The 13608-nt window shown below is 38.6% G+C and overlaps 1 protein-coding gene and 1 long non-coding RNA gene across 22 annotated transcripts in view; one reads left to right on the forward strand and one right to left on the reverse strand.

Annotated features, from left to right (window-relative positions):
- LOC116090354 overlaps positions 1-13608 on the forward strand; it is a 128274-nt gene that overhangs the window by 72384 nt on the left and 42282 nt on the right. The window contains exon 2 of the long non-coding RNA XR_004118658.1: positions 5988-6144. This is a non-coding gene — a long non-coding RNA (uncharacterized LOC116090354). The remainder of the gene's footprint in view (positions 1-5987; positions 6145-13608) is intronic.
- The window catches only part of Ttn (titin), a 269568-nt gene that overhangs the window by 66741 nt on the left and 189219 nt on the right, over positions 1-13608 (reverse strand). For all 21 annotated transcript variants that reach the window (XM_031370735.1, XM_031370732.1, XM_031370730.1 and 18 more), the window contains 21 exons: positions 13273-13566; positions 11833-12132; positions 11432-11740; positions 11156-11346; positions 10204-10633; positions 8575-8883; positions 8303-8451; positions 8186-8218; positions 7963-8092; positions 7571-7870; positions 7159-7476; positions 5948-6244; positions 5550-5849; positions 5144-5458; positions 4905-5053; positions 4066-4216; positions 3678-3959; positions 1683-1985; positions 845-1147; positions 464-745; positions 61-360 (listed from right to left, as the gene is read on the reverse strand). In XM_031370735.1, the coding sequence (XP_031226595.1) occupies positions 61-360; positions 464-745; positions 845-1147; positions 1683-1985; positions 3678-3959; positions 4066-4216; positions 4905-5053; positions 5144-5458; positions 5550-5849; positions 5948-6244; positions 7159-7476; positions 7571-7870; positions 7963-8092; positions 8186-8218; positions 8303-8451; positions 8575-8883; positions 10204-10633; positions 11156-11346; positions 11432-11740; positions 11833-12132; positions 13273-13566 (5445 nt within the window). The remainder of the gene's footprint in view (positions 1-60; positions 361-463; positions 746-844; positions 1148-1682; positions 1986-3677; positions 3960-4065; positions 4217-4904; positions 5054-5143; positions 5459-5549; positions 5850-5947; positions 6245-7158; positions 7477-7570; positions 7871-7962; positions 8093-8185; positions 8219-8302; positions 8452-8574; positions 8884-10203; positions 10634-11155; positions 11347-11431; positions 11741-11832; positions 12133-13272; positions 13567-13608) is intronic.

The following is a 13608-nucleotide window of genomic DNA, read 5'->3' on the forward strand; positions in this document are numbered from 1 at the left end:
GTTTAAACGTTCCTATTTCCTGTGTCAAGCATTAGGTTATCCCCCCACCATATTACATACTGAAACGGTCTTTGGCTTTCATCGAATCAGACACTAGAGGGTCACTTATTCCATATAGATTTTCAGCATGAATCCGGAAGATGTAATCTTTTCCTTCAAGCAGTTTAGGGACCTTGCATGTTGTTTTGGCACTGGCAGATGTCACAGGCATCCAGATGTCTTTACCAAGCTCCTTCTTCTCAATAATATAATTGGTAATTTCACTTCCTCCATCATCTAGAGGTGGCTTCCAAGAAATAACCATGTATTCTTTGGTCACCTCATCAAAAACAACAGGTCCTACTGGTGGCCCAGGACGATCTGCAGGAAAAAAAAAAAAAAAGAAATCATAGCACAAAATGTTGTCATCACTTCTACTTCTAAAAGGACAAAGGGCCTTTTATTCTTAATATATAGAACTTACCAACAACATTGACTTGACAGAAACCTTTCCTGGAGCCTGTACTGTTCTCTACAACTACACAGTACTTCCCAGAATCCGAACGTTTGGACTTTGTCTTCTCAAGAGCAAGTGTTGTGGGAGTGGTCTTTATGTGAGTACGATCATCTTCCAGTACATCAGCTTCATCTTTGAACCAGTCAACCTTAGGCTTTGGTTTGCCCGAGTAACGGCCAGTGAGGGCGAAAGCTTCACCAACTCGGACTGTAAGCTTATCTCTGAAGTCGAGATCAAGTGTAGGTGGAGCTAAAATTTAGAATTATAGACAGGAGTCATTTTTTCTGTCCTGTAATAAGGGTATAGAAAATGGAAGTTTTCAAAGTTTAAACTATAGCAGACACGTACCCAGTTCATCCTTGCAAGTGATTGGCTTGGTGCAAAATGACGGCTTGCCTTGTCCAACAATATTGACGGCACTGACGCGGTACTCATATGTATCACCTTCTTTCAAACCTTTAACAGTATATTTTCTGCTAAGCAGGTTGTCATTTGTAACTTTGTGGAACTTCTCAGTACCAATGAGGCGGCTTTCTAGGACATAGTTAATAATTTCTGATCCACCATCGTACTTGGGAGGATTCCAAGTCAAAGACACAGTATTTTTAGTGACTTCTTTGACTTCCAGATCTTCAGGTCTCTCTGGCACAGCTGTAAATATTATTATAATGAAAAGAGTGTCACTGTGAGAATGTAGAAGAGTAGCAGAAGTATCCTTTCCCGAGCATTATTTTTAAAAATGAAACCATTTGCTTCAATGAATCTTGAAACTGTTCTCGTCATATTAGAGTGAGAACAGATTCCAAGGGACCCAGTGTTCTCAGCTGATAGATGAGGACATGAAGCCTCATTTGGATTAAATAACAAAAGATCTTTAGAGTTAGCAGTTTGTGAGTTAGTAAAATGATTCAGTTTTTACTTAGATCACTGAATGGGAAACTTCCAAAACAACAATGACAGGGAATTGATACTGGGAAGGAATTTGATGACTCACCAGCTTTGCTGCCATTTCTATCACAGAAACAAATACAATGACATCAGACATTTAACAGTTGTCTTAGTGCTTGACAAGAGTAACATCTATGGCACACATACATACATGTGCACAATTTACATTCATGTGCACACCATAGTGTTGTATTCAATGAATAACAGGTTGATCATATTTGTTCTCAATTTCACTTACTTATTGGGTCTCTGATGACAAGTGCATTTGGTGTCTCAACAAATGGGCCCATGCCAATACTATTCTCAGCTGCAATTCGGAAAAAGTAGGATTTTCCTTGAATAAGGCCCTGAACAGTAGCATTCTGTCGAGTGACTGTGTATGTCACAGGGGTCCATGCCCTACGGTCAGCTTCCCGCTTCTGAATGACATAATTGGTGATTGGAGAACCACCGTCATCTTCTGGAGAGAACCATGTCAGTTTGCAGGAGTCATTGGTTAGGTTGTCAGAGAGGAATGGTACTCCAACAGGTCCTGGGACATCTGTGGACAAGAGGAAAACATGGTAAGCCATGTGTCTCCCATGCTCAATCAACATGTTACCCTGTTGTAAAGACAAAAAAAAGTGATACCAAAGGAAATACGATTTTTGTGCTTGTTAATGAAGTTTGTTTGTTTCTTACATATTTCTACATCTATCCGTATTTCTGTAATTTATATTAACTGTGTCTCCCTGACTGTCTGCTTCATCTATCTAATCAATCTAATCTATCTACGAATCTATCTATGTATCTATATATCTATCTAATATCTATCATCTATCTGTCTGTCAGTCCACCTGCCTGCCTGTCTGTCTGTCTGTCTTAGCTCAGGCTCTCACTTCATTGTCTAGTCTGGCCTTGATTTCACAGTTCTCTTTCCTCAGCTTCCCAAATAGTTTGGATTAGAGCACAGTCATATTTTAAAATGAAGCAGATTTGTGCTACCATGTTTTAATAAAAAGTAGAGAGAATAAAATAACTTTTAAAGAAGGGAAATTTGTGAGACATGAGGGAGGAGCTACACGCTTGGGGCAGACAGTGGTTTGGTCTCTTTTGCCCTTTCTAAAGGGAAACAGGGACAGGTGGTTTTCTGAGTGACCAGTTAGTTGATGTGTACAGAAGGCCTTCATTTTTAGAGGTTGAGATTTTAGTATGGAAACATACCAGTTATCTAATTAGAGTAATAGTTGTTGATGAGGAAAAAGGCTTAGAAACTTGAAACCTAAAAGCTTTTAGAGTTACTGATGCATGAAATATCCACCTTTTATTCTATTATTCTACTAAAATTAAGACTGTTTGGAGTGTGGCTCTACTGAGTTATGAGTGCTAAGTGGGGCAGTGTCACTTCTGAGCAAACAGGGATTAAAGCAGACAACACACATAGGAAGCTGGTAGAACTGAACTTTACCCTTGGTGATGAGCCCTGCAATACTGATAATCACACACACTGATTCTCTTGGAATATAGAATCCCTATGAGAAGTTTTTACATTGTTAAAACTATATCCTTATTTATTGTTTTATGATATGAAAATGGTTACTGCTGGTGAAACTTTAAATCTTCATGAACATTTTCAGGAAAGGTGCTTTTATAATGATCATGTAATCATATAGGAGGGCCTTAAGGTGGTATGTCTTGTCAAAAAAAAAAAAAAGAAGCATACAAAACTTCATATAGGCAATGGCAGTTTCAGAGGATTTGGTACTCTCTTCTATCCTCCTGGAATGCTGCACACAATGGTACACAGCCATATATACAGGCAAAACACAATACATACTAAAAAGATATTAAGACAAAATAAACCTAATGTGTAGTAGGAGCAATGTGGAATACATATAGTATAAAAATACAAGAAGGAACAGTTAGAGAATTTAAAGAGCTCTAAAATGGACAGTGAATTGTAAATGATGTTCTTATTTTCCAAAACATTTATAACATAGTCTTATTACAACATAGCACTGTTGTAGATATAATTATAATTAAATTTAAAATAAAATTAAGTTGCATTTCTGGTGGTTCATGCCTTTAATCCTAACAATCAGGATGCAGAGGCAGCCAGATCTTGATGAGTTTGAGGCCAGCCTGGCCCATACAGTGAGTTCTAGGCCAGCCAAAGCTGCACAGTAAGAATCCTATCTTGAAAAAAAAAGTAAAATAAAAGAAAATGTTGCATAGACAAATTGAAAGTATTTACCTAATACATCAACAATAATTGTCTTCTTTCTTTCTCCGCCTTCGTTTTTGGCAAGAAGAGAGTAGACACCTTGGTGGCTCCTCTGGCAGTTCTTGATGACCATGGATGAGCTAATTGCTGTGGTCTCAATGGTGGCCTCTTGAGGCAAGGCTCTTTCATTCATGCTCCAGGTGACAGTGGGAGGTGGCTTCCCAGATACATAGGCAATGATTCGGATTACCCCTCCTGCATGGACCACTATTCTGTCTCTGACACTGGCATCAAGCTGAAGGTCAGGCGACACTGGGAAACAATTAGAAATGGCAAATGTAACTTCCGTATTTCAATATATAGCAAAAATGTCAATAAAATAAAATAAAATAAAAATAGCAGAAATATTTGTAATTACCAATTCTGTCCTTCATTTCAATAATGTCTGTGACTTCTCCAGGTTCCCCAACACCAGCAATGTTGACTGCTCTCACGCGGAATTTGTAGAATGCTCCTTCTTTTAATCCAGTCACAACCAATTTTGTCCCCCTCACTTCTTTATCTTTACCCTGGGGGAAAGTAACAAACATTTTATAATTAGAGTACTTCTAATATAAGCATGTATACTATATTGAATCTTGCTGCTTAAATCATTCTCTCAAGTATAAGCATACCTACCCACTCTTCTCAGGCATTAGGGACCAGATATTATAGACAATGAGTAAATGACTGGTCAGAAAATTGTGCTTAAAAAACAGTGGCAAATGATAGGGAAAAAGTACTGTTCATTTGTTCCATCTTTCCAGGAGTCATAACCAAAAGATATGTGAATAACATGACAACTTTTGATTGTTCAAGTTTTAATTGATCCATCACATCTGTGCCTACTCACTGTATAATAACTCATTAACTATAAAAAGCTGGTAATAAGCATTTCCATCTCCTTAAATATTTGCTATTTCTACCTGTTGGAAGATTTCCAACCCTCCCAGTTTTTTTTTTTAAATAAAACATATAAGTTCTTATGAACTATAGTCATCATAGTATGATATTGAATGCTGAAACTTATTCTTTCTATCTAAGTATTCTGGTACCCAATATATAGGAGCTCCTTTGCATTTCTATTCCTGACTTGATTAGTTTGGCACCATGTTATTTTTCTGTTTTTTAATTTAAAACATAGGCAGAAACAAAAGGGTGTGAGAATAACTACTTAAAAACATTCATAGCAATTTCTTTATTGAATGTTTTCGCTACCTTTTCCCATTCTTCTTTTCCTTCTTCCTTATACTCAACAATGTAGCCAGTTATTTTGGATCCACCATCTTTCAGTGGAGGAGACCATTCTAAGTCCACAGATGATTTTGTCCAGTCTGTCACTTTGGGGAATGGAGGACCAGGGGGAGCTGGAAAGAACCAGTATACATCAATATTCTTAATTTCCATGGTACTTTCATAAACTTTTTTTTTAAAAAAAGAATGGTTTAAACTCTTACCAACTGGATCTCTAGCAGTCACTGGATCTGAGGGGAGACTGGCTGGACCCACACCAGCAGCATTGATCGCGTATACCCGGAATTGATAGTCTGACCCTTCAATAAGACCAGTCACTTTGTAAGAAACACCCAGAGTCATGGCTTTGATAGGATCTCGGTTAACTCTCTTCCATCTCTTTGAAGTGGTGTCTTTCATTTCTAACCAGTACCCTGTCACAGGAGAGCCTCCATCATATTCTGGCTCTTCCCAGTTGACAGTCATGGAGTTGCGAGTGACGCTGCTCACTGTTGGTTTATCTGGAGCTCCAGGGACAGCTGTGAGGAAAACGTATTAATTGGCAAGAAGTTATTAAAAACAAAAACATAAAAAGGATGACGTCATACGAGAAAATGGCGTCCTACTCACAGAAGAGGTTCCGTGCCGTTTCAGGTTCACTGTCAAGTGGCTCTCCAATGCCGTACTTATTTTGGGCCATGATTCGGAACACATATTCATGGCCTTCCAGCAATTTGGGAATTGTGTACATGCATTCTTTAGGTTCACTGGAGACACGTACCCATGTCTTTCTGTTAGCTTCTCTTTTCTCAATGACATAGTTTGTAATCTTAGACCCACCATCATCTTTAGGTGGAAGCCAAGATAATGTCATCTGATCTGCTGAAATAGATTCAAACTTTATGGGTCCTACAGGGGGACCAGGACGACCTACAAAAAATTTTTTTAAAAAAGAATATTGTGTTAGTTGAATGAATTTTATTTATGATTAACAAAACCATGTTTTAACCAAACAGTGCAATCATTACCAAGGACATTGAGTCTCATCTCCTTTGATGCTGTCCCCAGGTTGTTTACAGCTGTGATAGAATATAAGCCAGTGTCACTCCGGCGAGACTGAGGAATGACTAAAGTGCAAGTGTCGTCCACCACCTGTTTGTTGACATGGGTGTCATAGACAACAGGCTCTTTGCTATCCGGCTTCTTTGGAGGAGCCTTAAACCAGGTGAGAGTTGGGAACGGCACACCTTTGATTTTGGCCACGATGTTAACATCAGTTCCTTCTTCAACTTCCATGAATTCTTTTAGCTCAATGGATGGTGGGCCTAGATTTTTGACAAGAACAAATGTTAACTTAAGGAGCAAACGCAGTAAAGAACAGACAATGGAATTCACTGTGGTTATGAGGCCTTTTTGGGTCGACTGTAGTTACACCTCATTGTCCAAGCTGATAGCGTCTCTTTAGCACTGTTATACTAGTCTGAGGGCAGTGGCATGTAGCTATCCTTTATTGGATCTGTGCACAGACACCTATCTGCTATTGTCTCTCCCTTATCATGCTTTAATATACATGCAGGAATTCTGACAAAGGGCAGGATGGAGTGAATGTCATAGCACTTTATGCCTGGCACTTCAGTCATGTTCTTCTTTACTAATTTTCAGAGTTAAGAAGTCATTTCCATGCTCATTTAGAGGTTCTGATATGACTTTTTTTTTATAAGAAATAGAATTGCTGGTAGAAGCCAAATGCTTTTCTATTTTCTATAAATTTATTATAAGTGTACAAAGGGGATTGGCACACTCATAAGACCAAATAAAATACACCAGGGTAGAGATTATAACAATAATTTGAAGAGACTTATTTATATATGTATCTTATCTTCCAAAACTAAAATGGATATTCTCAAATAGAGGGAAAGTCTTGTTTGGAAAACTACATTCATCTTAGTAGGCGCTAAGCAAATTCTTTGCTTTCAGCTCCTTTTAATTCCTTTCATTTCTGACAGATGAGAGAGCTTGTCTTATAGGAAAGTAAAAGGATGTTGGATGTTTCTTGTTTATAGTAAAAGCAATATGGGGGGTACTTGCTAATCCTGCTTATAATGGGGTAATAAGTAATTGAATAATGTGTCCATGCCTACATTTTGTCCATGGGGGGGGGGCTCTGATGGGTGTACTGCCTCTTTATTAGACACAAGAAAGTAACCCTAGAGGAGGAAATTTTCTGTTATATACATACATGTCTGGTCTTTGACAATTACAGGACCAACAGTGGCTGAAGGCTTGCTGACCCCGGCTTCGTTGACAGCCTTGACTCTGAATTCATATTCCCCTCCCTCTATAAGGTCTTCAACAGTGAATTCCAGTTCTTCTACATCACGCTTATTGCACTGTCTCCATGCTTCTTTCTTTTTCCCTGTAGGGTCCCAAGCCAAACACTCAACAATATAATGGGTGACAGGAGAGCCACCATCATTCTTTGGAGGTTTCCATGACAGGTGCACTGTGTTCTTTGTGATAAGACCAATCTTGAGTTTAATAGGAGGATCAGGCGGATCTGTAAAAATGATTATAGGAATGGTCAAGCACTGCTGTGAGTAATGTAGCTCAGTCTTAAGACTGCATTTTAAAACTTGCATTAAAAGACATACATATTGGGTCTCTGGCAGTGGTCCTCTGGATGGTTTCTGCAGGTGGGCCAATTCCGAAACGGTTTTCTGCTCGCACACGGAAAAAGTATTGCTGCTCAGAGATAAGATCTGGTACCACAAACGTGGTGCTTCCACAGTTTGGATTGACTTTTGTCCAGGCTTTCCCATCAATGGTCTTCTTCTCGATGACATAGCCTTTGATCCTATCTCCTCCGTCATCATCTGGCATCTTCCAGGAGAGGCGGCAACTACCTCTGGTGATGTCACTGACCTTCAAATCTTTGGGAGGGCCTGGTGCATCTGTTGGTTGAAAACCACAGTGTAAATATCATTCCTTAGAAGGTGAAAATAACTTGCTTTGATTGTGTCATAACTATGAACGTCTTTCTTACCCATGACTTTAACTCTGCAGTTGGCAGTTTTCTGTCCTGCTTTATTCTTGGCTGTGATGCTATATTTGCCTGAGTGAGCTCGAGTACACTCTGGGATAATGATGACCGATGAGTTTTCGGCAGTCTCCAGCTATACGAATAAAATTATAGTAGTACATCGAGTGAGATCATAGCATTGCTAAGGTCAAGCATATTCCTAATTAAATTTGCTAATGTCTATTACCTGTGCATCTTCAGGTATATCATGAATTCCATCCTATTAGAAAAGAAGACAATTATGTTTTAAATACTTTTTTGGAATATTCAATGGAAGATATAGAATAAATCACAGAATTCTTACCTTCATTGCCTTCTTTGCCTTTCCGTCAAATTCCCAAGATGATTTTGGTGTTGGGCGTCCCTTGATCACAGCAGGGATTCTGATCTGTGAGCCAGCTTTGCAAACCAGGCAGTCTTGTGCGCCAATGTCAATGAAAACCTCTGGAACTTCTGGAATATCCCAGGCAATAGGAGAGCAGTCAGCTAACATTTCTCAGAGAGGTAACTGATACATCCCCAGGACATTGATTTCCCAGTGTCATCCAAAGGAGACCACATAAACGGAATGAGTACCTTGGATATCAGTGGCAGGGATCTCTCCGGTTGTGTCACTTGGTTCAGACTCTCCAGCTTCATTGACAGCTTTCACTCTGAACCTGTACTTCCTGAGTTCTTTCAGATTAGGCACCACACATTCACAGGCAGTGAGAAGTTTATCAGGTTCATTGACCGGTTTCCAGTCCGTGGTACCTTCCTCTTGCATTTCTACAATGTAGCCTTTGATTGGGCTGCCACCATCTTTGGCTGGAGGTTTCCATGCTAGTGAGATGCTTGATTTTGTTTTATCTTTGACCTCTGGACAAGAAGGTGGTCCAGGAGGGTCTAATAAGGAACAAATAAACAAACATCACATTTTGAAGCAATGGAATGCTATTTTTATATATATATCATAAGATATTCACTATATGAGACATTTATTGTAGTCTATTATAATATTAATATTGAAGTTCTAGAAAAGTATAACAAACAAGAGAGTATATTTTCTTTTAGTATTAATACAGAAACAGAAAGCAAACAAATTCCTGGGGAAAGGATTACTTGCCACCTCTGGCTAGATCTATAGTCTGTGAACATGGCATTGATGAAGAGCTATTTCACTTCTGAAATCCTACTGAAGAGATTCAACAACTCTAACAATCTAAGAAATTAGAAAGTGATCTACAACTGAAAATTTTACTTTCTACAATATGAAAATTAAAAATACTTTCATCACTAGTGCAAAAAAACCTTTGTATACAAACTAATCTCAATGCACTTCAGGCATCAATGTTTCTCTTGTCACATCAGAACACTTTTCAGACGGAGCCTAACAATGAATGAAGCTCCTTTATCCCATTTGCCTTTTTGTTTTAAATCTTTCCCCCTTATTGTGATTAGTTCAGTCCATGTTCCAAACTCATTTGCTAAATAATAATATGACATGATATAATTGCTGTCAACAACATGAAAGTATCTTAAATCTCTGAAAGAAAGTTTAAGTTTTTCTTCAGGGAATCCATATTGTGTACAAAATGCACTGAACTATGAAAATCACTATATTTTAATTTCTGAGATAATATGCTCATTTATGATTTAGCAAGATTTTTCATTATTTGATCTCAGATATTCTAACTGAAAATGTGAAGTCTTTGACAACAAATACTTAACATTTTACTTTTTTATTGACTTTTTACAAGAGAGTCTAACTATTTAATGGAGGAAAACAATTTCCATAGTATCTAATGACATACAGTTTTAAACTCTTAGCTTATAGTGCATGTGTTTATTGTTGTGGTTAAAACCCCCCACTAACTTTAATCTAAGAATTTAAAAACTATTTTATGTTTGTGTGTATATGTGTACATATTTCACTATGAACTGTTCTAATAAAAATAGAGATTTATTTATTTATTTATTTATTGTTTTTGTTTTTGTTTTTTTGAGACAGGGTTTCTCTGTGTAGCCTTGGCTGTCCTGGAACTCACTCTGTAGACCAGGCTGGCCTCGAACTCAGAACTCAGAAATCTGCCTGCCTCTGTCTCCCAAGTGCTAGGATTAAAGGCATGCGCCACCACCACCCGGCTCAAAAAATAAAGATTTATGAGTAACCTACTTAGTAACTTTAGCCCTTAGAAATGAGTCCTAGAAGTAAAGCATACTTACATATGGGATCTCCTGCAACAGCTGGGTCTGATGGTTCACTGGGAGGGCCGATTCCTGCAGCATTTATTGCCATGGCTCTAAATTGATATTTCACACCTTCAATCAAACGTGGAACGTTGAATTCCACACCCTTCAGTCCTACTTTGGTTATTGGTGCTCGGCTAACACGTGACCAGTAGGCACCACCTTCCTCTCTCTTCTCTAGCCAGTAGCCAGTAATTGGAGACCCTCCGTTGTCCAGAGGAGGAGTCCAGCTCACAAGCATAGATCCTTTGGTACGTTCTAAGACTTTTGGTTTTCCAGGAGGTCCAGGGAGGCGGTAGGGATCTTGAATGACCACTTTGTCTGATTTGCATTCGTCACTGGTTCCATATTTATTCACTGCCCTCACTCGGAACTCATACTGACCATTGGGGATGAGCTTCCAGATCTAGAAATTTAGGTGAGTAAAGAAATCAGAACAAATGTGTGTGGGCTGATGCTTTCCTTATTTTAAGACTCAGTTTATTTGGGGTTGGATCACCCAAAGAAATAAACACATAAACTTAAATCATAGGAAAGACAGAAAGGAAAGCCCTTTAAAAACAAGACACCAGGGCTGGAGAGATGGCTCAGCAGGTAAGAGCACTGACTGCTCTTCTGAAGGTCCTGAGTTCAAATCCCAGCAACCACATGGTGGCTCACAACCACCCATAATGAGATCTGATGCCCTCTTCTGGAGTGTCTGAAGACAGCTACAGTGTACTTACACATAATAATAAATAAACCTTAAAAAAAAAAAAACAGGATAAAAAAAAAAAGACACCAATGTTTGTAGTTTCTAGTGGAGTTCAAGTGAGAGAGTGGTAGGTTGTATGTGCTAAGTGGCCTTATGTACACAGTGGTAAATGCCAAACTAACAAATAGCTGCTGCTTGTATAGGCTTTTGAGTTTAAGAATTTGAAGCATTTACCCCGTATCTTCTCTCAACAGCAGTGTTAGTGACTTCTTCCCATTCAGACTTTTTCCTGCTGGCATCACGTTTGTCAATGATGTAATGGGTAATTTCACTGCCTCCATTGTCTAGAGGGGCATCCCATGTCAGATAGCAAGACTCAGCTTTGATGTCAGTAACAGCGAGGTTTCTGGGTGGGGATGGACGATCTGGGAAGGAACAGCAGATGGGACTGAGACATCATTCATGAACAGGAAGTGGCTTTCTTTCCCACATGGGAGGCGAGTCTCTTACCATACACCTCCACGTGAACGTTGCGGAACACGGAGCCAAGACGATTGGAAGCCGTGATTGTGTAAGTGCCCTTGTCCTCTCGGACTGCTTTGGGGATGCTAAGCTCCGTCTTTGCCTCACTTCGGGATACTTCTTCTTTGGTTATATTCAGTGCATCAGTAGGTTTATCAATCACCTTTTCATTCTTGGACCACTCAATCTTAGGCATGGGGAGGCCAGTCACATCTGCAGGGATGTTAACCGGCTCTCCTGCCTTAACTTTGATAGTGTCTCCTCGAACAGCCAGGCGCAACTTAATAGTGGGAGGGACTACAAAAAGATGTAAAGAGGGGAAAAGTCTTCAGGATGTTTCCTCAAATCACTATAAAGTACATCAATGGTATTAAACATGGAATCCATACCTTCATCATCCTGTATAACTACGTTAAGAGGCAGAGACGGTTCGCTTTCACCAACGTCATTGACGGCTTTGACACGGAACTCATACATTTGGTGTTCATCAAGATTTTCAACCAGGAATGATGTGGTTGGGCAGAGTCTCTTGTTAACCCTTTCAAAGTCAGGTTTGTCGTGGCGGCGTTTTTCAATGATATATCCTTGGATGGGACTGCCACCATCGCTGCGGGGCTCTTTCCAGTCAAGTGTGATGGTGGATTTGGTCCTCTCTGTGTATGTGAGCCTTTCAGGAGATGTTGGAGGGCCTTAAAGCAGAAACAATTGAAAATGGTGGCCATGAAATAAGAATCTGCATAAGAAATAGAATTTCACTTCTATTTGTGTGAAAAATAGATTAATTGGCATTTTTCAAACATACCAGTCACAACAATGATAGTCAGTCTCACTAATGGTATTTTATTCCTGGTGAATGCCTCATCAAAATCATTAATTAAAAATAAATCAAGAATATGTGTAAATGTTCTTTGCATTTAGTATTTTATCTTGTTTCCCTATGATACTTACAAAACTTCTAATCCTAGAAAACTTGGAAAATGGGTATGTGAAGTTGTGCTTTCCATGTCAGCAGAGAGCAAGGGTTTTTTTTCTTTTGTGACTAGACAGTAGATGTGGTTACTGAACACCCTTTGAGTCATTTTGACTCACTGGAAAGATCATTTATGAAATACCACAAAGGTTTTGTGTCCTTAAGAAACTGGTTCTGACTGGTGCAACTAGACCTTTGCCATAACTAACTGATAACTACTGCAGATAGAAGCCAGGGAATCCCAGTTCTATTCTGAGGCCTCTACCATAACCTGAAATTAATGGAATGTTTTATGAAATTTACAGTATTTTTTCTATTCTTTGGTGTTTCTTTCTGATTGAGTCTATCCTTTGACTGTAGAGACTTCTTAGAAGTATAGCAAAACTAAATTTATTCTATGGTAATTAACTGCCATATATATATGTATATATAAATGTGTATGTTTATATCTGTTTATATTATATATACATACATATATATATATATATATATATATATATACTAGAGAATAACAGAAAATTAAATTCTAACTACAAGATTGTTATATTTAATTTTCCCTAGGATATAACATTTGAAAGATGGAGTGATTCTAAATTATTTGAAGTTTATTAATAAGACTTGGTAAATCCAAAATTTTGGCACAGAAAGCTCATAATTTATGCACATAAAGCAAAAATACATGGGAATTTAGCAAATATGGTATCTTTAAAATTGCTAGTAGATATATGACTTTCTTTATTGCCCTCTACCTAATCTATCATCTTGAGTCAGCTGAGTGTTTGGAGCCATAAGTCTCAGCAAATACTTGGCATATCTATAAGTGGAATGTTTAATAAACCTAGTGGGAGTCTTCTCTTACCTAGTGGATCAACTGCAAGAATTGGACCTATTTCAACAGGAGGCCCACAGCCAAACTTGTTCTTGGCAATGACACGGAACTTGTATTCTTGTCCCTCTATAAGGCCTGTGATGTCACACTTAGATCTCTCAGTCTCAATGGGCTGTCTCCACGTGTGCATCTTGGCGTCTTTCCTTTCAATGATAAACCCTGTGATCTCACTTCCACCATCATCTGCTGGATCAGACCAATTGAGCAGACACATTTTTCTGTTTGTTACAACTGGTTTGAGATCAAGAACTGGGCCAGGGACATCTGTAAAATAAAATAGTAAACAAAAAACAAAACAAAACAAAA

Source organism: Mastomys coucha, unplaced genomic scaffold (assembly GCF_008632895.1).
Source record: "Mastomys coucha isolate ucsf_1 unplaced genomic scaffold, UCSF_Mcou_1 pScaffold15, whole genome shotgun sequence".
NCBI lineage: Eukaryota > Metazoa > Chordata > Mammalia > Rodentia > Muridae > Mastomys > Mastomys coucha.